Below are 21,878 nucleotides of genomic sequence, written 5' to 3' on the forward strand. Positions count from 1 at the left end.
ACCACTAAAGGGCCTCGAGCTCACTGCAATCTCTTCACTGAGCACCAGGTGGCAGCTCCACACCAGCAGTTTCTCTCTGAGTGATCGGAACAACAAACCGAACGGAGCAAGCGGGGTAAGAGCGTGTCCAAAACCGCCTCTGACCGCCACTTTCAAACTACATCCATGAAATAGCCGCGAAAGCGCACTTTTAAGCCACTGGAGTCCATCTAGCTCTTCAAGAAGTCCTTATAAACAACCCGGAATCGACCCTGAGGATCGGGTAAGTGGTAAAATGGCGGAGAGATTTATAGAAATTAGTGGCTTTAGGGTTATTTGGATGATGTGTTAGCCGCGCTAGCCTGATAAGCGAGGGACAGGATCCGAAACGAGCCGCCGTGCTTCCGTCGCCGTATTTAATTAATAAAAAACACCTCGCACGACTCCTTGTGGATATAAACAAGCGTACTTGGCTTCACGAATGAATATATTTTACGTATAGTGTGGCCTTTCATTGGTAAACAGTTAGCTAGCGGGCTAACCTTACCCTGCACAGTCAGGAACACAAACTGAGAGGCAAGATGGAGGACGAGGACGCGATGTTTTTCCCCCTCTTTCCGAGAAGAAAAAAAGCTGATGGCGCAGCTATTATGCTAATTTAATCTCGTTGTCAATATTAAACACACTCGCTGTCCTTTTTCACGCGTTTTATGTACGCGTGTGGTAGATGCGCGTGCATAATGACTGGAAACGAGCGGAGCCAAAATGGAGAATCCCGAAAACAGCTGTGCTGGATCGACTTCAAGATGGAGATTTCCCCCCTTCTGATCGTGTTTTTAGTCGTTCCGTGAAATTATTGTTCGTTTTCGCGACTGTAGTCTACATTTGCACTAACAAGCTCATCATTTAACGTTGAAAATTGTGGCGTTGTACGTAAAACTCTGCGAGTAATGAAGTAATATCGTGGTAAGAAGTACGTTGAGGAGGAGTTTGCTAGCGTCCGCCTGATCTCAGCAGCAGTCAGCACTCAACTTCACATACTAGCTCCATACATTAGTATATCACATTATTTCTCACTTCTGTAACGTTAACGTTAAACCAGTGGGTCGTGACCCAAAACTGGTCGTTCTTCTGTTTTGACAGGGTATTAGGTTATACAATAAAATAAGCTAATAGCGCTTATGTACGACAGCAAAATAAATTTGCTGATCAACTTTTAAAAAGGGGAAAGACACTTCCCATATCTTTTGTTGTTGACGTCAGAGGCCGTGTGTCCAATCAAACTTTACGGTATTTTGGCGCAAATTCATCTGTCACTTGGTAAAATGGCTAATACTAATGCACTATATACAACATGCGTTAAGATGAATAGGTATACTGACAAAAACATATGCATTGTTGTTTGCGTGCAGGATCTGTGCGCTTTTTTACTATAGTCATTCCGATGTTTGAGTTTGAGGATGTTTTGTTAAATTGGCTTGGTGTCCTGTATGAAAACCAGTTGTTTTTAGATGAGCTAAGTTATCTGATCGGTATATGCTAAAAAGAAAGGCGGGGGCATATCTAGACTCCATTTGTGTAACGTTACTACATTGAGCCCAACTTTACAGTTATGTGTTTGAGATATTTACACAGTTAATTCGTCCACATATTGATAGCGAACAGGAACCGGAAAGCATGGGATGAAATAATGGTGCAGTATTAGTTTTGGGCTAAGCTGTCACTGTCATCCGTGTGTGTATAAGCACAATGGCTGTGGATGGAAACGTCGTTTGGCGCCACTTTTCCTTCGAACGCATTGTCGATGATGATGCTATCGCTTTTGAATTCCCGCCTTCTCGACGATCATTCGGTAAAGAACGTTGAGCTTTATTGCGTGGCTGCACCGTACACGCGTATGTGCTGCTTATTGTTACTTGCTAGGTATTACATAACAGTTCTCACGTTCACGGCACACGCTTTGCCCTGTATTTGGTACAGAGAGGAACGTTTTATTGGCCACTTTACTGTGATAAAGTACTCCGTTATTGTGCTATTTAATTCTCAAACATTGTAATACTAAAAGTCACCCCTCTTTATTATGTACATATATGACCCCGAAATCAAAGTACTGGGGCCATGTAAATTATCATAATATACTTGCTCTTCTTTCAGAATATTAGTTGAACATACATTAAACAAAATGATCCGTTTGAAAAAATAGGCAGGCAGTGTCGGAAAATGCGTCATTTTTACAGCGGTGACCGGGTTCCTTCTCTCCCTGTTCATGTTTACGTCCACTACTGTCGACCTCTGATTGGACCCGGTGAAAAGGAGGGTGGACGTGTTATTTCCTTATATGGGCACAGAGGTAGAATGAAGCTCTTGCTCGGAGATGTTTCCTGTAAACGATGGAATCTGGATAGCCAATCAGCAAGCAGTGCGATATGACAGACTCGACAGCCACGCCTTCTTGTTTTCATTCTGAACCGCGGGCACACAGCTCAGAACTGTTACAGCCTGTGTCACTTTCATGGCACTCTAATTCTTGACACATTTGCTATTGTTTTGGTGTACTGGTATTTTTCCTCAAGTCATTTTACTTTTATTTTAACGACGTTGTCTGAGGAATTAAATGCCTGAGGAGTTAAGGCCAAACCTGCTGAATCTTTTATGAAAATACTCTTGTTGTGACAATGCAGATGCCATCTGCTCTTCACACTAGGTGCAGTAAACTCCTCACTCAGTAATGTCTCTAACATAATACTTTTCTTAACTTATGGTATGAAATTTAGTTTGGTGTAAGCTGTCATGTTTTTTCCTCTGAGCAAGGAGAAATGAGAAGTGTAACTCATACTCCTAACTATTTTAGGATATCTGGATATTAAATAAATCATTTTTGACAACTTAATTGTAAATACAGTAGTCAATATTTGAAGTGGACCAAAACCTTTCATCAAAGTTATACATGAATTTTGAACAATACCCATTCTTGTCTTAGGACAACTTTGATGAACTTTTTTGATCCCCTTCAAATGTTGACTACTGTATTATTCACATTTTCTTAAAACAACCAAGAAAGGTTTTTATGTTCAGAATATTTAGATGCATCAAAAAAAGAAAAGAAAAAAGTAATAGTATAGTGTCCAACAGTCGGGACCCCGGAAGTAAAAACTCAATTCAGTTATTCCATAGTAAAATCAATTTATAATGATAACATAAACCTTTAAAGACAACAATACTGTGAGCTATGAGGTTGTTTATCGATGGTATTTGCTTCTGTTGAAGACATCAGATTGCATTATTTCAACTTAGTTTTAAAATAATCATGTTTAACATTGTAATTCGTGGTGAAAAACTACATTACCCATGATGATGTACAGAAAAGTCCACCAATCAGAGAATCAAAACAAGCAAAACGCTCCAAAAGATCTAGTTGGCTCCGCCCACTCTTGGAATTATAAGGTTCTATCTGCATTCTGACTGGTTTTGAGATATTGAGCTTTAAAGTTTATGCATTCCATTCGACCGTGTAGAAAGAACCTTTTTATTTTCTAAATAAAAAGTTCCAAAATGTACACAACTTAAAAAAACAACATCACATAATGTAAAGAAGTGGTGACAGAATAAGAATATGTGAATAACAATTTTTTTACAAAAATGTCAGATAGAACCTTATAATTCCAAGGGGTGAATTAATTAGGATGGGCTAATCCTAATAAAAAATAAATAAAAAATTATGTCTTCAATCCATGCAATGGATTAGGTAGGCTAGCCGTTTAATATCGAAAAACACAATCAACCAAGTGTACAAAAAAACCCTCCAAACAAGTGATTTTGTTTTATTGAACATAACTACTTACTTGTGTGTAAACACCATAATAAAAGTACATAGAATAAACGATAAGATCCTGGTTGATGCATCAAAAAACAAAAGTAATAGTATAGAGTGTGCAACAGTCGGGTTCCCGGAAGCACTGGATGATCTTCCAGCGCTGTTTCTGTTGTGCGCTCCTATTCTATGGAGCATGGTAAATCAAGACCTGTCAATCTGAGTGATGAAACCAATCCAAGCACGCTCCAGCTGTAAAACAGTGTCCGATTGGTCTATACACATCTTCCATACCCGAGATCCAGTTTCCATAGGTTGAACTTTCAAATGATTTTGGAAACCGCTGCGTCATATACATTTTAGCCAAGCAGTATGTCATGTCACTCCGCAATCTACGCATTGTTGTATTTGGGCCGAGACCGTCTGCTCTAAAAAACTATATGCAGTATACTATTAAAGCTAGGGTTGGTAATCCTGTTCAGAATTTTTTTTTTTATACTGGGTGAAATGGTCCTTCCATTCTGATAGTAGTCAATACATTATGTGTTCAGAAAAAGGAATGAAAAAAATCTGACCTCTGTAGCAGCTGTAGGACAGTAAAAACTCTGAGCAATCACTGCCATTCGGTGCGAATGTAAAGAACCAATCAGATGCCTTCATGTTGCGTGCCCGAGCACCACTGCGTGCACAGCAGTGATGCGCGGGTCAATGTATAAACAACCCGCACCCGACCGACGTTTTCAACTAACCCGCCCGCGACTCGGACCGCAAAAAAAAAGAAAGAAAATATTGTTCCTGACCCGCTTCCTTTAAAGTAGCTATAGGAAATGCTCATCGTAGCGTCATTGGGTCATAGACGGAGGAACTAGGGGTGCACATTTTTCTGAATGCTGTATGATATCGCCTAGTGTTTTGTAATAAAGGCTTGATTTATTCATTTATTTCGTTTTATTTTCTTAACAATTAAGATGCTGCATGTGTTTATCCAGTCTAATCGAAGTGTGCGTCTCTCCCCGGACTTTCCCAACAAAAATCCCGCCCCCTCTCAGCAAATACATAAAACTGACATTACTGAGCTATACGTTTAAAAGCTTTAAGTGGAGCACTGACAGGAGGGGGCGGAGCTTAGAAGAGGTGCCACTTTCAAATCTGGCTAGCTCTCAAACATTACCTACCCTAGCTTTAAAAATGGACCGATTGCATTTTTCTTGGCCATTTCCGATATTATTATTTATTTGTCCGACCTGCTGATACCGATTTGAACCTAACCCCAAACAAAAATCTACTTTTCTTCAATGCTAAATTTAAAATAAAATAAAACATAAAAACAACAATGAAATAGATTACAGAGAGATATTAAATAAACACGGCTTTAAGTTTTTCCGGTGGGTTTAACAGTAGGTTAGTATTCCGGTAAGAAATACTGCAGAAATTAAAGTTAAACAAATATAAAATGACACTGGATAGTCTTCATTCATTGTGAAAATTAAAAATAGATTAATGCTTACAATTAAAGATATACAGTCAAGAGCAGAGAGTGATTTTCTTTCTTTTGTTACTTTATTAACAAGACAGACTGCAGCAGGAATATTAGGCTGCTGTCACTTTAAGAGTTTATGCATGGATCCAATATACTGTTACACAACTTGCGTTATCTTTCTCAACTATTCACTTTCCATAACTGACCTAGTTTAACTTAATACTTGCCATGCCAAGACGTTATTTTGACTTAATTTTGTGTGTACATGATTGTTTATGGCTGTAAGCCACTTATTTTGGTATTTGCAAATCACAAGCTGTTTAAGTGGAGGCTTTATGTGCGTGCCACACTTGTATAGATCAGTGGTGCTTTTGCTGTGAGCGTGAAACCTGCTGGAATTAGTCAAATTATGCACAATACAAGCACTATTGAACCGGCTGAATGAGACGAGTCAGGGAACTACACTAACCTTTTCCACTGGTGGCACTTGCGCTACTAACTTTTTCAGTTACTGGCGCAAAACATGATTTGGTCGCACAAATTATTTATAGTAAGCCGCTCTGGATAATAATGAACAATAATGAAACGTAGCTATTGCATACAGATGTGCTTTTTATTTTACTTTCCATCTTTTAAACCACATGCCGCCTTGTTTTCTTTAACATTGGTTGGGATAGATTTACTGCAATAGAAAATACAATACACAATAATGTGCTAAATTCATTTCTTTTGGATTTCAACATGCTATGGTTGCCACAGATGGGCAGACTCCTGAACTCTTAAAATAAAATAAATATAATCCATAAAATAAATAATAATAGATTTTCAGCAGCTATTGACTATTCAGTATTAAAGATAATACAAAAAGGCATGTCTACTTCACAATTAAGTGAAATATAATAAGCCACAAATAAGGCTATATTATAAGCTACATTGAACTCAATTATCAATTCAGATTCCTCACTTGCTCGGTTAGCTTGATGCCGAAATGCAGTAGGGAGTGCTGCTGCGTCACGGGTTATGTACCTGTCTATACATTTCGCCTGCTTCATACTGTCATTGTGAAGCTTCAATTTACATGGACACTTATAATCAGATTGACGGCTCAATCGGACAAAACAAATATTCATGTAAACACCTTAATCGATCGGATTGAGCTCGATCCGAATGCATTTTCGATCGGATTGAAAGGGGTGGTTTATTCCTTTTGTAATGCGATCGAGAGAACATGTCAACACTTGATCAGATTGAAAACCGAAACTGAAAGGACTGCGCATGTACAATGACGTATGACGCGGGGAACGAGCTGTTCTTCCTGTTGAATAAAGTGTCATATAAATGAGTGTCCCGTCATTCTAAAATTCTCATTTCACTCAGCGCCTGTGAAGTGAAGCAGGACAACGTCCCACTAATTGTTTTGGATTCTCATCCACAGACGACTGGTTTTGGCCGCGGGGAGGGGCATTTTTACTGCGTGATAAATATAAGCAGCACGGCAAAACGGTTCAATGCTCAATGTCTCCAAATCATGACCAGAGACGGATTAATATTACGTCTGCTGTTTAAAACAAATTAAGAACCAATAGAGGAGAATAGTTATGCGCGAACAGCGGGAAACGTGTGACATATAAAGCGCACATCAACCCGATTACTTAATAAGTCGCGGGGCTGAAGCCAACTTTGTGTTGAATGCTCAGAGCACGTTATAAAACGTATTCTTAAAATACACATTTCTGTTTTAATAAATGCTCATAGTAAATCATAGCATATTGCCTAAAACATAAGGTAGGAACAAAAATAATCAGTGATACATTTGCGACCCATTACAAATTAGGGTCGCAATGGCATTTCAAAAGGTCGCATATGCGACCATTTTGGTCGCAGTGTAGTTCCCTGCGAGTGAGTGAGAGGAGTGTGTCAGTTTGCCGTTCGGAGAGAAGAGAGTAAGAACGCGCAGCTGACTCGGAACTTCGTTATTCGAATATAATTAATGATAAAAAAAAGAATGATATTTGAACGAATATTAGGCAGCCTTTAATATTCGAACCTGTTATGGGCATTATTTTTTGTAAATATGTTTGATTGTAAATATTGTTTTCAATTCAGATTCCAAGGCTTTTTCACGCTTGGTGAAGTTGTCAATCGCAAGCTCATTAGCAATGTTATTATCACTGTGCGTTCTCGCCGCCGCCGGCGAGAGCGGCAAAAGCGCCGCCCTGCCAACGACGCCGACGAAAGATTCGTGGACGCTCTGACGTAGAGCGTCGAATGCTTGGTCTTTTTTAAAACTTTATTTAAAGGGGCCGCAAAGCAAACAAGCATGTTGATCGTTCTTTTTGCAGAAAATGAATCGATGGAAAGAACTTAACAATTATAGTGACATGTTTGCTAACGAAATAAACCAATTAAAAGCCATTTGTGTGGTGTGGCTTTTGTGTTCATGGTTAAGTGTTATTCTAATTTGCATTCCCACTGAAAAACAAGCGTTCTAGCGTGAAAATCTTGCGAAAATCTAGTGTTGCGCGCCTTCTTATCAAATTCAAATGATCAACCTCTCCTCTATTTTGCTTGGGATTGGAACTAATGTGGTCGGAACCAAAGTTTACAAGACTGCGTTCCCTGGAATCTTCTACATTCCGATTGGTTGCTGCCGAACCGCGTCATAGCTCATTACCATAAAGTTGACCTGACTTCGACTCTCCTCGCCGCACTCACCTTCCTAGACGTGCCTCCCTCGCCAGAGCGTGCCACCAGCTCTCATTGAAAACGAATGACTTCCGGCCACTTTGACGCTCTCGCCGGCGGTCGTCTGAGAGTTAGTCATCTGGGCTCCTGTAGGTGACAGTATACCAAAACAATGGCTGCAATTTATTTATTTTTGATAAAAACCTGTCGAAAGCGTATTGTTTGTGTTTAATCCAGGGTCTGATTTTTAATATAAAAATATAATATAAAACAAAACAGTCATGACTGTGTGTTTTTCTCAGGCAACATCATTGCCTGCCTATAGACCCTTTTACTATTTGTACACAATGAGGACGTAGCAACGTATGCGCGCGCATATTGGCAATGGAAGTATGGCGAGAATCAGCAGCGTGTCTTGGGCGCTGCAGACGCGAGCATTTTTTATTATGTCCTCGCTCCAATCAACACGTTTAATCGCCTGCAGCCACAGGCGCCGCCGGTTCTTCTGAAACGGCCGTGATCCTGTCGGAATCCTATAAAACTTAAGCCCCTTGGTGGAATATCGATTAGTGCAATCGTAAACTTTCAGAGTTGCTAAGACGTTAGAGCCAGTAGGGGAACAACACCACTTCCGTTGCCAAAATGCGTGCGCAACTATTTGATCACGTGGGCTGTAAAGGGTCTATGGACATTGACTGATACACTGCCCTCTGGTGGACAGAACATATACAACTTAAGTTTTATACCAATATAGGTCTTACTGAAGGCATTTGATGGTCAAAATACTATTATTAAATATTAATAAACAAACAAACTTTGAATATGATTTTTGGGCAAAAGTCAAAGCCCTACTATCTACTATGGTTTACTAATGTTATGCAAAGTTACAAACCAAAGCTGTGTGTAAAATCATCATGTGTATACTGTGTACATGTGCGTCGTCGGTGGCGTCTTTTCATACAAATTCTTGGTATAGGCTAGTTTCGTCTCTAACTGAAACATATGCTTGTATTCTGCTAGTTGAGAACTTTCAATAATACATGACACAAGTCTATCTGTTATGTAGGGGTGGTAATATCACGATACAATACAATACACGACACTTGGCTCACGATACAGCAATTCTGCGATAATCAATATATTGCTAGACAATCCTATGATACATCACAATATCTGTCTTAACTGAAAACAAAATGCCTGTAAAAAGGTTGAGTGCAGGTTTTCTCTCTTTATTTAAGTGCAAACTGTTAGAAAACAGCACACTTTTTTTCTGTCTGTAAATTAAATTAACATTTAATGTTAATGTAACATTAACTTTTCTTTGTGTAAACTGAAACATTTACCTGCTTATCAACTTGTTTTAGTTAAACCTGGGAAGATGAAAATAGAGCACTTCTAATAGTTCAGCAATTTAAAAAGCATTAAGTGATCATATTCGCTGTATACATATTCAGTGTAAAGCCAAGCTTCTAAGCTTTAAAGCGACACCTATTTTGTGTTAGTTAAGGCAAGTAACATTATAACTTCGGATTTAAGAGGTTAACGATTAATCGGTTAATTGATTGTTAATTTAAACAGCAATCAAATATTAGAGTTTGTGTAAATTGACATCCCTAATCCAGAATCAATGCTGCTGAAAAATTGGGTGGGAACTGCAGTGCTTCAGGAGATTTATCATTTGTCTGTGAATGATAATGACTGTTCATTTTATGCTTTCTGAAAGGTTCAGTTTAAAGTTGGAATGTGTAGGACAGCTTAAGAAGCAAATATATTTAAGCTGTATGTAGGTTCAGTTGCCCTGGAAGTGAATAAAGTACAGTGGCTGTGAAACATCTCAACCAAAGGTGCGAGTTTATTTAGGGTGTGACTGTTTGTTTGAGCTGTGGCGGATGAACAGGAGTGTGTGGCAAACGTGAGCTCATGATGATTTTTCTTCATTGAAATGATCTCTCATCATGACCCTTTCTCTGATACCATCTGCCTTTGACTATCAATAGCAAATCTTGTTCTTGGCTGTGATGTAAACCAAAGGCTGTTGGCTATTTACAAGTGTGCCATTCAGTATGTCTCGGCCCAGCGTCCTTTTTCAGTTGGAAACAGCCATTTCATGAGGTCTGGATAGTTATATGGTAGTCTTTCTTGCTTATGGCTTATTACAGTGTGTGTTGTGTACAAGAATAGGTGGTTTTGACAAGCATGTTTCACTACAGAGCTGTGATGCCCTCATGGGCCGATAATGTCACATTGCTCTGATATATCTCTCCTCTGCTGAAGATGTTTAAGGGCTTGTCATTTTATGTGGTAATAACGAACTAACTGGTTTTAACAATGTCGTTATAAAACAGTCTGACTCTATTCTGTGTAACATAAAATACATTTTAAAGAATGTCTGCAATCAAACAGTTTGAGTCCATTGACATCCGTTGTATGGACAAAAAACACTCAAGACATTTTGAAGAATATTCTCTTATTTCCCACAGAATAAAGAAAGTCATACAGGAAAGTCATAAGGGAGAGTAAATGGAAGAATTTTCATTTTTCACTGTAACATCATTGGCAGAAAAGGTGTTCTGTGTCATTTGCTGGTCTGAATCCCTTATGTGGGAAATATGGTCTATAGTTTTGTTTTAGTGAAAGTGTGCTTTTAAAAATGACAAACTTATGAATGTTATGAAGATTTTAAACTGAAGTTGTGATGTTGAAAAACATAATGAATGGGAAAATATGCTGCTTCATGCATTTTTATAATTATTATTAATATGTTACATTTCTTTTTAAAGAGGCGCACAGCGGCCTGTCCTGCAGCTTTCACTCAGCTGGGTTCTTCACACTGACTGAGAGAGGCTGTCTGAGCGATCAGCTCAGGAGTCACATATGGTGCTGTATTGCCCCCTTGTGGCTACAATATAATGCATTTATTCTGCCTAGCTGTTGTGACAGACTGAAGATGTAGACATTGAAAAGGAAAATGACCAAACTGTAATTGTTATGAGTGTTTTTGGAGCCTTTTTAATTTTAGTAGTCCACGTATACTGCTCCACTGAAACATTTGTGATGATGATAGTTACATAGTTTCTGGACAATAAGGATGATCATGAATACTCAGAAGGGACAAGCAAGCACTCACTGATCATGAAAACAATGGGCCTTATTCATGAAACGAGCAGAACAAATTTTTGTGTAAATTGTTTTTTAAGTCACTCATGTAAATGGTTGGATTCATGAATGTGATCATAATGTGTTAGTTGGTACGAAAAACAATTTACATCTGCATGGTGCTTAAAACATTTGAACATTTTGTGTTCTTTTAGGCAAAACTTGTTTGCCCGTATCAGTAATCTTTTACTATTGAGGTTAAACATATTGGAGGGGCTTGAGGAAGTAGCTTCAACTCCAGCTTTGAAGAGTTGAAAAAAGTTCAAATTTGGCTAAAACGCAGCTCTCAGTACTTCACTGGGATTGGACGCCTGGGTAAAAAGTGGAGGAGGGACGGGACAAACACCACACCAAACCAACCAATCGTCACATCCTAATTGTTCAACGACTGAACAACAATGGAGAAGTTAATCTTCTTGTTGGTATAGGCCTAATGTCCTTTTTGTATTCAGTAATTTCTGATAAACCAAACTATCTGCAAAAGCAGATACTGGCGACACAGATATTACATATAACAATCAAAGCATTTCAGGTGGAAAAAAAAACGCTGCGCTTCTGAAGCGCCACCAGCTGGGGGTTTTCAGAAGAGCGCCTAGCAATTTCAGCTGGTTAAAACGCTTTGGTGGAAACACTTTAATTGAATATATTTTGTTTGCCATATGGCCAATTAGTTTCTTGCGTTTATGCAATATACTGGTGCCAAACCAGAGAATGAAGTCCAGAAAATGATGCAGTGTTCTTGGACGTATCATTTATTATGTAGTTGTAACTCATGGGCTGGGTTTATGCTAATCGTGATGCTCAATAATTACACGGCTTGACCAATCACAATTCAGTAACCGCTATACACAAGTGTGTCAAAGGTTTTTAATTTTGTGATTGGTTTCCACTTCTTTTTTTGATGAAACCTTGCAGACAGGAGTTTGTGTCAACACTGTACAGTACACAGTGACATTCAGTTCATATTTAAATGCGGCTCCTGTGGCTTGAGAAAATGAAAAAACTGAGACGCGATGCATTGGCCACTGACGCATATAAACAAACAATTAAAAATGAATTCAAAAACAGAGTTGATTTATAGTACTGAGCAAGGATTAATATATACAATTGTAGGTGTGCTTGTTTAGTCTAACACAAGACCGTCCTAATGTTTTTCTCAATTTTTGGTAGAAAATATTTTATTTCATCATACGGTAATGTAAACCACCTTGCATAATATTCCCTGTTTGTTTTGTTTTTCCCTTTTTTTGGTATTTGTATGGTATTTTTGTAACTCTGTTTTTGCCATGAAGATAGCCTCAGATGCTGACATGGCATTAAAAACATGTCTCCCATTACTGAAAGCTTTTCTCCCATTTTGTCTATGTTTTAGGTTTATGAGACAAAGGTACCCACTGTTGCCCTCTGTGTATAAAGACAAAGCCCTTGACAAGTTGAAGTGGACCAGAAGATGTTAAAGAAATGATAGCCGCACCGGAATTACACACCGAGTTTCATTTCGCTCAGTGAGTACGGTACACAAACACGAGTAACGAATACACATTATGTGTATGCATTAGGGGTGTGCAAAGCAGCCGCTATTTGTATCTGTATTTGTATTTGTTGAGGGGGGAAAAGTATTTGTATTTGTATTTGTATTCGAGTAAAATTCAAAATAGGCGTAAAAATCGTAATTATAAAAAAAAAAAATTGCGTTACACTTCTAATTTACGTTATGTGTAAGTATTCTTTAATTATATCCATTATGATAATTATGGATAGGCAATATTGGTTGATGTTTTTCCATAAATCCAGCAATGAAACAAGGAATGTCATTGAAAAGAAAATAACATAACAGCCATTACCTCATCCATGCAACCAACAACTAATAAAATACCATTGTGAACATTATGAAGCAGCCTATCTTGCTGTCTGCATAAGACAGAGTAACTTACGTACCATATAACTCCCACACGTGCATACAATTCGACAAAACTACACAAGCATTTTTAAACTTTTTAACCAAACGTTAACGTTACTCTGTCAACAGCCTATTGTCTAAATTACCGCGCTAAACAGCTGACGTTACGTAAACAGAGCGAGCATGAGAGCGCCCGACTGCAGACGTCAATAATGCCGCGTAATGGAATAATCTCCCGATCGCTTCTCGAAAGTTATAAACTGCCTCAGGAACCCAGTTAAGGTACAAACATCTATTCAACAAAAATAGTGATGGAGTTAAGTGTTTTTTTGATCAGCCGAGCGCTCTCTGTTGCTGTGTGGACTGTGGAGCAGCCTGTGTCCGTCACTCTCTCACTCATCCGGGCGTCGTGCACTGCGGTCTCATGAGGAAACGCAGCTTTTTGAAATAAAGTTTTTCTTGTTCCCGAATACAAATATTTTTTAAAGTATTTGTTCGAAATAAGTATTTGTAAAAAACACGTTATTTGTGCTTTTCCGAATACCGTATTCGGGTTCGGCTCCACCCCTAGTATGCATGTGCAGACATATTCTCCCTCACTGTTATGCTATATTGATCTGTTTGTGTGAACAGGGACACTGACACCCGATTCTCATCAGACACTGACTTCGATGATCCTGATGGGAGGAATGTCATCATTGGGAAAGGCAAGGTATGTGTGGACCCTGAAGTTTTTGATTATCAAGAATCTTTACAAGATTTTACAAGGTCCTTTAAATGGACTTTTACCCCTTTTCCACTGAAATGGTTCTGGAGCTAATAATTGGCCAAACTTAAGATTCTGACTTCAAAACTAAATGATGACTTAACCACGTTTCTATGTAACCTTCCAATAAACTGACTCCAATGTTAAATGGGTCCTTGGCCAATTCTATTATAGTCAAAAACTCGAGAGAGGAACCATTGTCAAAAAAATGTTGTCCACCACTCTTGTTCATCCAAAACAAACTACAATATAGACTCAAGGTGTTAAATACCGGAATTATCCTTTAAAACAGGAAACACAGAATTTGGTAAAAAATTAAATAAAACAGAATGTTAGAAACAAAAGCATATTTCGTAGGGTCCTTGACATTAAATTGTTGTTAAATTGTATACCTTTCATGATACCTTAAATAATTGAATTAAACATCTTTATACAAGCACTAGCAGTTTGAAATCCATCAGTCAAATTATTTAAATGTATAAAATTCATTGCAAACAATTCGCACATGATATATGCAATTTAGGAACTGTATTTACTGTGGACGTCATCCAGTCCTCTAGCCGCTGTGAAGAGTTTGATCCAGTTCTTTACTGTTGACCTGTAATGTCACTCTGCTTCAGGCGAAGAAAGGAAAGAAGGGCCCTGGAGAGAAGGGGAAAGGAGCGGGGAAAGGAGCTGGACGCATGAACGGTCACCACCAGGAAAACGGCATGGAAAATGTCATGCTTTTTGAAGTGGTCAGGCTGGGGAAGAGTGCCATGCAGGTCAGTGAGCATATTACCGGATTTTACACTGCCCTCTGTCACGCTCTGGCATTCACATCTTTAAATTCCCTCATGTGGGTTTGTGGCTTCTGGAGGGATTTGAGTGTTGGCAGGAGAATATGCAGACAGATGTGTACCACTGTGTAGTCGAGCAGATTTTGACCTTTTGATTTCTGCTCTCCTGTTTTGCAGTCGGTCGTTGATGACTGGATTGAGTCCTATAAACATGACAGAGACGTCGCACTTCTAGACTTGATCAATTTCTTCATCCAGTGCTCTGGCTGCAAAGGTTTGAATGTCATTTCTCATGTGATCTGGTTTGAGCTCGGAGATGGTTAATGTTGTGTGACAGCAGAATCATGATAGTTAAAGGGGAATGAAGATTCAGTCATCATTTTGTTCTGACCGTCATTACTTTTTTCATGGAACAGAATGTTCACGCTGCTCTCTTCCTTATAATGAAAGTGAATGGGCTCCAAAAAGGACATAAACCATCATAAAAGTAGTTGAAAGTAGTACTATATTCCAAGCTGTATTAAACCGCATGATAAAGACTTGTATGAGGGAAAGACCAAAATTTAAGCTTTGGTAATTTAAAAAATATAATGTCCTTGAACATTTTTTTTGACCGTTATGGGCAGTTCATGTAAAGGACAATATTTATAACATTAACTACAACTATGAAGTTTTAATAATAATTTAGTAATTCATAATTGAATAATAATGTTCTAATTCTATGAAAAAAGGTACGTCCACACCACATCTGTAACCATAACAAAGAGGAACGTTTTCTTAATGAACAATTAAAAGATTGACATCCTATCAGAATCATTTTAAGCAGCAGACAACAAAACTGCAGCATTCGCTTAGAATGGATGTGAATATAGTTATTAGCATTATAGTTATTTTATAGTCTTGCCGTCAGTTTCACAGACAAGGCTTAAGCCTAGTCCCAGAATAAAATGCATGTTTGGGCTGTTTTAACTGAAAGTAACTTCCACAGAGAAATTTAAAAATATGTCAGTGTCATTGTTTTTTCAAGATGCACATCAGTTATGTAAAAAAAAAAAAATTGCCAGTTTTTTTATTTTTATTATTGATTATAAACACAAATAAGAGTGTAGACCGTGACAAAAAGCTTAGATAAACACGGTGTGTAGTAATGTTTTTTTTCTAGCTACTTCAGCTACTTAAATATCATAATTGAACTAAGGCCAGTCCTGGCTTAATCTAAGCCCTTTCTGTGAAACCGGGTTTTGGTGTGAACAGCCTTGAGTTTCATTATGTGGAAAAAAGAAGCTTGGACATTCTGCTAAATATAAGAAATTAATAGTGAACTTTTCTTTTAGGAGTACTTTTTTCTTTTTTTTATGAGCAGTTTCCTCATAATTTTTTTTTTTTTTTTACATTTAAATTTAGTACAGCTTTAAGTCCTGACCTAAGCCAAGTATAAATTTAAGCTCATATACATTTTGTTTCATAAAGTTATTACTTTTACAAAAATTCTAAACTGTTTTTCAGGGGTTGTCACTGGTGAGATGTTCCGCAACATGCAAAACTCTGAGATCATTAGGAAGATGACAGAAGAGTTTGATGAGGTAAACTTCACTCTCCAACCCTGAACATGACTCTTATCAACAATTTGTTTCCTTACCCAAACATACTGTGTTTTATGAATTATTTTGTGCCCACACTAACCAGCGAGAGTTGATGTTATTGCAGGACAGTGGCGATTACCCGCTCACAATGGCCGGGCCGCAGTGGAAGAAGTTCAAGTCTAGTTTCTGCGAGTTTATTGGCGTGTTGGTGCGGCAGTGTCAGTACAGCATCATCTATGACGAATACATGATGGACACGGTCATCTCGCTGCTCACTGGCCTTTCAGACTCTCAAGTCCGCGCTTTCAGACACACCAGCACACTGGCAGGTCAGTATCTCTGCTACTCTATAAATCTGAACCTTTTGTTATGATTGGTCAAATTAGTATCAAGATGCTATGTTCCCCCCCCCCCCCCCCCCCCCATAGCTATGAAGCTTATGACGGCCCTCGTGAATGTAGCACTGAACCTCAGCATCAACATGGACAACACTCAGCGACAATACGAAGCAGAGAGGAACAAGATAATTGGCAAGAGGGCCAATGACAGACTAGAGCTTCTGCTTCAGAAACGCAAGGAGGTGAGTGTCCTTCGGAGCCGGGACAGGGATGCTGCACGCATCTAAATAAATTCAGCATGTTTGTTATTGTCTTAGAACGACCATTAAAGCTGAAAGTGAAAGGGGCAGAGTGAGCAAATGAAGCCTTCTGAGGCACAGTAGAACAGGAGATTTGTTTCACTCTTCCCTGTGGAGACTCACTTCCCTTTGCAAGAGGCCGCCAGGTCACTGCAGTGTTTGCTGCTTTCCTTCCCAACACCTACGCCTCTGTTGGCCAACAGCCTCAAAAACACACGACCAACCAAACACTCAGCTTTAAAATAGAGGGAAAGAGTACGGATTAAATGTGCTGAGTAAAGATGGATAAAGTAATTAAAAAAGGATCCTATACTAATGAGGACTGTGTTATTGTGGGCTGTTAGGTTAACCGCAGCTCTGTCAGCACCCGTGGGGTTAGAACTCTCCTGAATGGCCATGAGTATTAAAGCTGTGTTTAACTGGTGCTGTAAATTAACTGGGTTATGTAATAACAGCCCCTGCTGTTATGCCATCTGCGTTTGTGAGTGTGAGGTTTTATTGATGTCTTGATAGTTTTGTGTTAAACCACGTGGACACACACAAAACGTGAGTTTTAGTTTAGAGCAATATTCTGGTTTAAACTCTGTTGACAGCATCTGTGGCATGCTCTCTGTATATTTATATACAGTATGTACAGAAAAACACTTACAGCTGAAGTCATTGGAGAGCAACCATACATCAATCACCCCATAGATTGTAGTAGCAGATTGTTTGTTTTTACGAACTGAGATATGAATCAAAAGTAGATTTCTCAGTACATCAGCTGTAATGGTAGTCAGGAGTGTCCATCGATCAAAATGAATACTAAGATAATTATAATTAAAATGAAATTAATAAATTAACTAATAATATTTATAATTAAGTTTCAGAATTCCAGAAGTTTTAACAGCTGAATTTATTTGTTCTAGGATCCCAATCTTTTTAACCAATAACTGGATAAGGGTTAACTTTACTTTTTTTCTCCTCTTAAAAAACAAACAAAACATTTTCTGCCCAATAATATCTTTATATCAAAAAATACTTGGCATATATATATATATATATATATATATATATAATATTTTTTATTTTTATACCCATGCCGTTTTAAATTTGGCTACCTCATATATCCAGGTTTTCCCAGGCCTTGGGTTCTTAAAAATTTGAATTAAAATGTGAAATTCACGTTTAGTTGTTTTGTCTTACTTGTAAATAATTAAATTCCATCTTGAGGCCCTGTTGGAGGAAGCAGCCTGTTTCTTAAAAGAACATCAGAGATAGATATCAGATTACAATCACATATGGCCATATATCATAAAATCACATATTGGGGAGCCCATAACCCTGAAAAGAAAGAGAGATTTCAGTGTTATTCCAAATTGCAGAGACTGATAAAAAGAAAATGCAAGAGGGAGTCAAGAGAATGGACTGTGATGTTAAAAAAACCTAAAATATAAGATACTGTTTATTTCTCACACACATACACACAAACCTTTGACTAGTAATGCAGGTTACTGCCTGCAGCAACGATTGAATAATGAACTTTTTTTTTTCTTTACAGTTACAAGAAAATCAAGATGAAATTGAAAACATGATGAATGCCATTTTCAAGGGAGTCTTTGTTCACCGATATCGGTATGCACACTCACAAGCGTTGATTTTCTTCTAGCACAAACTCTCATCATCAATTACCGCTCAGTAATTCTCTGATATGTTCCTGTGGGTGTCTGTGGGCTTAAGTGCTTCTGTTATTCCTCCTCAGTGATGCAATAGCAGAGATCCGGGCAATCTGCATCGAGGAGATCGGCGTGTGGATGAAAATGTACAGTGATGCATTTCTTAACGACAGCTATCTTAAGTATGTGGGCTGGACCATGCACGACAAGGTGGGAATTCAATCATTTTTCTCTCCCTTTTCGTTTAATCCCTAAATATAGTGTCAGATGGAGTTAGTCACGACACATTCCTAGAGTTGGAACAAAATTGTATCTCTCTTCCTCTCTCTTTCTCTCAGCAAGGTGAGGTGCGTCTGAAGTGTCTCACAGCTCTGCAGGGGCTGTACTATAACCGCGAGCTCAACGCCAAACTGGAGCTCTTCACCAGCCGCTTCAAGGTGAGAGAACCATCTGGGGAAGCTTCATCCAAAATAGAGCAAACACAGAAAGGAAAATACTCCTCACTGAAATTGAGAGTTTAAACCGTTTTATTTTCAAATATTGAAAAGATACATAAAAATCATCTATGTGCTTTTTCACTGTTGAGTGTTTGAAGTCTGTATGACGGGGTTATCTGTTTGTCTCCATCAGGACCGCATTGTATCTATGACACTGGACAAGGAGTATGATGTTGCAGTGCAAGCTATAAAACTGCTCACGCTGGTGTTACAGTACGTGCAAAACCCTGAATACACTTTATACTGTCCACCTTATTTTTCAACGTGCAAGTAAGGTGTTTTTTGTGAATGTTCGAGACTTCCGATGTATTAGCGGCTATAAGTAAATAACCAGAAGAATATATCAAAGTGACCGTAAACTGTAAAACTTTTTGCGCTACAAACCAGCATGTTTATAATTAAGACACTACATTAAAAGATTATGGTAAGAAATACCAGTTTGCAATATCAAGCAGCATAACAAGCTGTTTTGTACAGTTGAAAATAACTGGAAGCCAGACACATTAAAATAACAACTGACCACGGTCACTCTTACCTGAAAAATAAAGTGAATCGCTGAGTTTCTTTTGATATAAGTTGGTGATTTGAATTAGGGTTAGTGGTTTGTGGGTTAGGTCTACAAAATATTGTCAAAACATTTTAAAGAAATTAATACTTAAGTCTTTTATTTTTTTGTAACGTTACACAATATTTCTACTTTTATTTCTATCTGTTTTGAAAATCCAATTCATCAATGAATCCTGAAAAAAAATGCATCACAAAAATTAAGCAGCACAACTGTTTTCAACATTGATGATTAAAAAGGAGATGTCTCTTGGGCACCAAATCAGCATTTTTGAATGTTCTTCAGTGTCACATGATCCTTCAGAAATCAGAGTAATGATGCTCAAAATTCAGCTTTGCCATCACAGGAATAAATTATATTTAAAAATATTAAAAATAATAAAAGTTTTTTCAAATTGTAGTAATAATTCACAGTATTACCTTTTTACTGTGTTTTTGATCAATGCATACTTGGTGAGCATATGAGACTTTTTTTTTTTTTTTTTTTAAGTATTGCGTACCAACCCCAAACCTTTGAATGGTAGTGTGGTATAATTAACAAACAAACGACACTTATGACCTAATGCTTTAATAAATTGTTCAGTCAAATTATTCACTGAATGAGTGGTTATTAAACCAACATTTGACTGATCTCCTGAAACACTGTTGGTAGAACTAGCTGTGCTCATATGCTGTTGTTGTTTGGTATTGCAGTAGCAGTGATGAGGTTCTGACTGCAGAAGACTGTGAGAGTGTGTACCACCTTGTGTATTCAGCCCACCGCCCCGTCGCTGTGGCAGCAGGAGAGTTCCTCTTTAAAAAGTGAGTTTTTTTCATGGTTCTTCATATCTCATGAAGTTGTACATGAAGTAAACCTAGTCCTTGACCTGCTGAAAGAGAATAGATGAGAATGAATGTATGGACGTGGTGGTTAGACTATATTAAATTGAGGTGAACATTTTTATCTTTGTTTGCAGACTGTTCAGTCATCGAGACCCTGAAGATGACAGCATGCCCAAGAGACGAGGCAGACAGAGCATGAATGCCAACCTCATCAAAACCGCTGTATTTTTCTTCCTGGAGAGTGAGGTGAGGTAACATCAACAACATCATTGTAAATTATGTGACATTAGTTCTGTTAAAGGGTACTATTTCTGTGCGACTAATGTCACCTAACAGAATTGCAAAAGTTTCTCAAACACTCTCTATATACATGTCGAGTTTCAGTTTTCTTCTATTCCAGACAGTTTAAGTGAAATACAATTCAGTAATGAAGCATGATAGTGCTAATATGGCAGCACTATATAATTATATTCTAATTGCACACATAAACTGAGATTTTATATCATGTTATGTTTTGATCCTTAGCTTCACGAGCATGCAGCCTACCTAGTGGACAGTATGTGGGAATGTGCAGCAGAGATCCTGAAGGACTGGGAGTGCATGATCAGTCTGCTGCTGGATGAGCCACTGCCTGGAGAGGAAGGTCTGACTCGGTGACACACCAGCAGAACTTTTACTTGCTCTAAAGGGAGTGAGAGATTAATTACCTTTGTGTGTTCTCCAGCTCTGTCGGACAGACAAGAGACTGCTCTGATTGAGATCATGCTGTGCACCATCCGTCAGGCTGCAGAGTGCCATCCTCCTGTGGGCAGAGGCACGGGCAAGAGGGTAAGACCTGATGCCACACGCATCGACCAGCCCTTGAAGACAGATCCCTGCTTTCACACGTTACCTGTTACACGCTGGTCTCAATTCTCACTTGGTCTGGTTTCAGGTTCTGACAGCGAAGGAGAAGAAGACTCAGCTTGATGACCGGACGAGAATGACGGAGCTCTTCGCTATAGCACTGCCAGCTTTACTTGCAAAGGTTAAAGTCCATTAAAAGTCAAAGGCAACACAAAATGGTATTTAAAGACGCTCAACTGATATTTATATATTTTTCTTTCTCACAGTACTCCGTAGATGCAGAGAAAGTGACAAATCTGCTGCAGCTGGCCCAGTTTTTTGATCTGGAAATCTACACCACAGGGCGTTTAGAAAAGGTCTGAACCGCATGTCGTTTAAACAGAATAAATGCACACTGATTGTTGACAATAGACTGATTGTGTAGAATGTGAATGAAAGCTGTTTTTTTTTCTCCCTCGCAGCACCTGGATGCATTGTTAAGACAAATCAGAGAGATTGTGGAGAAGCACACGGACACAGATGTGCTTGAGGCTTGCTCCAAAACCTACCACTCCCTGTGCAACGAGGAGTTCACCATCTTTAACCGGGTGGACATCGCCCGTAGCCAGCTCTTGGATGAGCAAGTGGACAAGTTTAACAAGCTTCTGGAGGACTTCCTGCAGGAGGTGAGGACAGCGGGCGGCTCAGGGTGGAGATTCAGGAGCACTTTGATGTTCTA

The 21,878-nt window shown here is 38.6% G+C and overlaps 1 protein-coding gene across 2 annotated transcripts in view; it reads left to right on the forward strand.

The window, feature by feature from the left end:
* Positions 1 to 16: 16 nt before the first annotated feature.
* The window catches only part of stag2b (STAG2 cohesin complex component b), a 29,695-nt gene continuing 7,833 nt past the window's right edge, over positions 17 to 21,878 (forward strand). The window contains exons 1-19 of one of the 2 annotated variants that reach the window (XM_079630823.1): positions 17 to 262; positions 12,484 to 12,616; positions 13,645 to 13,723; positions 14,398 to 14,541; positions 14,734 to 14,830; positions 16,063 to 16,139; positions 16,264 to 16,468; positions 16,568 to 16,719; positions 18,317 to 18,390; positions 18,518 to 18,641; positions 18,770 to 18,868; positions 19,062 to 19,141; positions 20,186 to 20,293; positions 20,449 to 20,560; positions 20,840 to 20,957; positions 21,039 to 21,142; positions 21,249 to 21,341; positions 21,427 to 21,516; positions 21,622 to 21,825. In XM_079630823.1, the coding sequence (XP_079486949.1) occupies positions 12,573 to 12,616; positions 13,645 to 13,723; positions 14,398 to 14,541; positions 14,734 to 14,830; positions 16,063 to 16,139; positions 16,264 to 16,468; positions 16,568 to 16,719; positions 18,317 to 18,390; positions 18,518 to 18,641; positions 18,770 to 18,868; positions 19,062 to 19,141; positions 20,186 to 20,293; positions 20,449 to 20,560; positions 20,840 to 20,957; positions 21,039 to 21,142; positions 21,249 to 21,341; positions 21,427 to 21,516; positions 21,622 to 21,825 (2,004 nt within the window). In that variant the 5' untranslated portion in view covers positions 17 to 262; positions 12,484 to 12,572. The remainder of the gene's footprint in view (positions 263 to 12,483; positions 12,617 to 13,644; positions 13,724 to 14,397; positions 14,542 to 14,733; positions 14,831 to 16,062; positions 16,140 to 16,263; positions 16,469 to 16,567; positions 16,720 to 18,316; positions 18,391 to 18,517; positions 18,642 to 18,769; positions 18,869 to 19,061; positions 19,142 to 20,185; positions 20,294 to 20,448; positions 20,561 to 20,839; positions 20,958 to 21,038; positions 21,143 to 21,248; positions 21,342 to 21,426; positions 21,517 to 21,621; positions 21,826 to 21,878) is intronic. The other variant, XM_079630822.1, reaches the window with a different exon arrangement.

The sequence above is a fragment of the Phoxinus phoxinus genome, assembly GCF_949152265.1.
Source record: "Phoxinus phoxinus genome assembly, chromosome: 12".
In the NCBI taxonomy this organism is placed as follows: domain Eukaryota; kingdom Metazoa; phylum Chordata; class Actinopteri; order Cypriniformes; family Leuciscidae; genus Phoxinus; species Phoxinus phoxinus.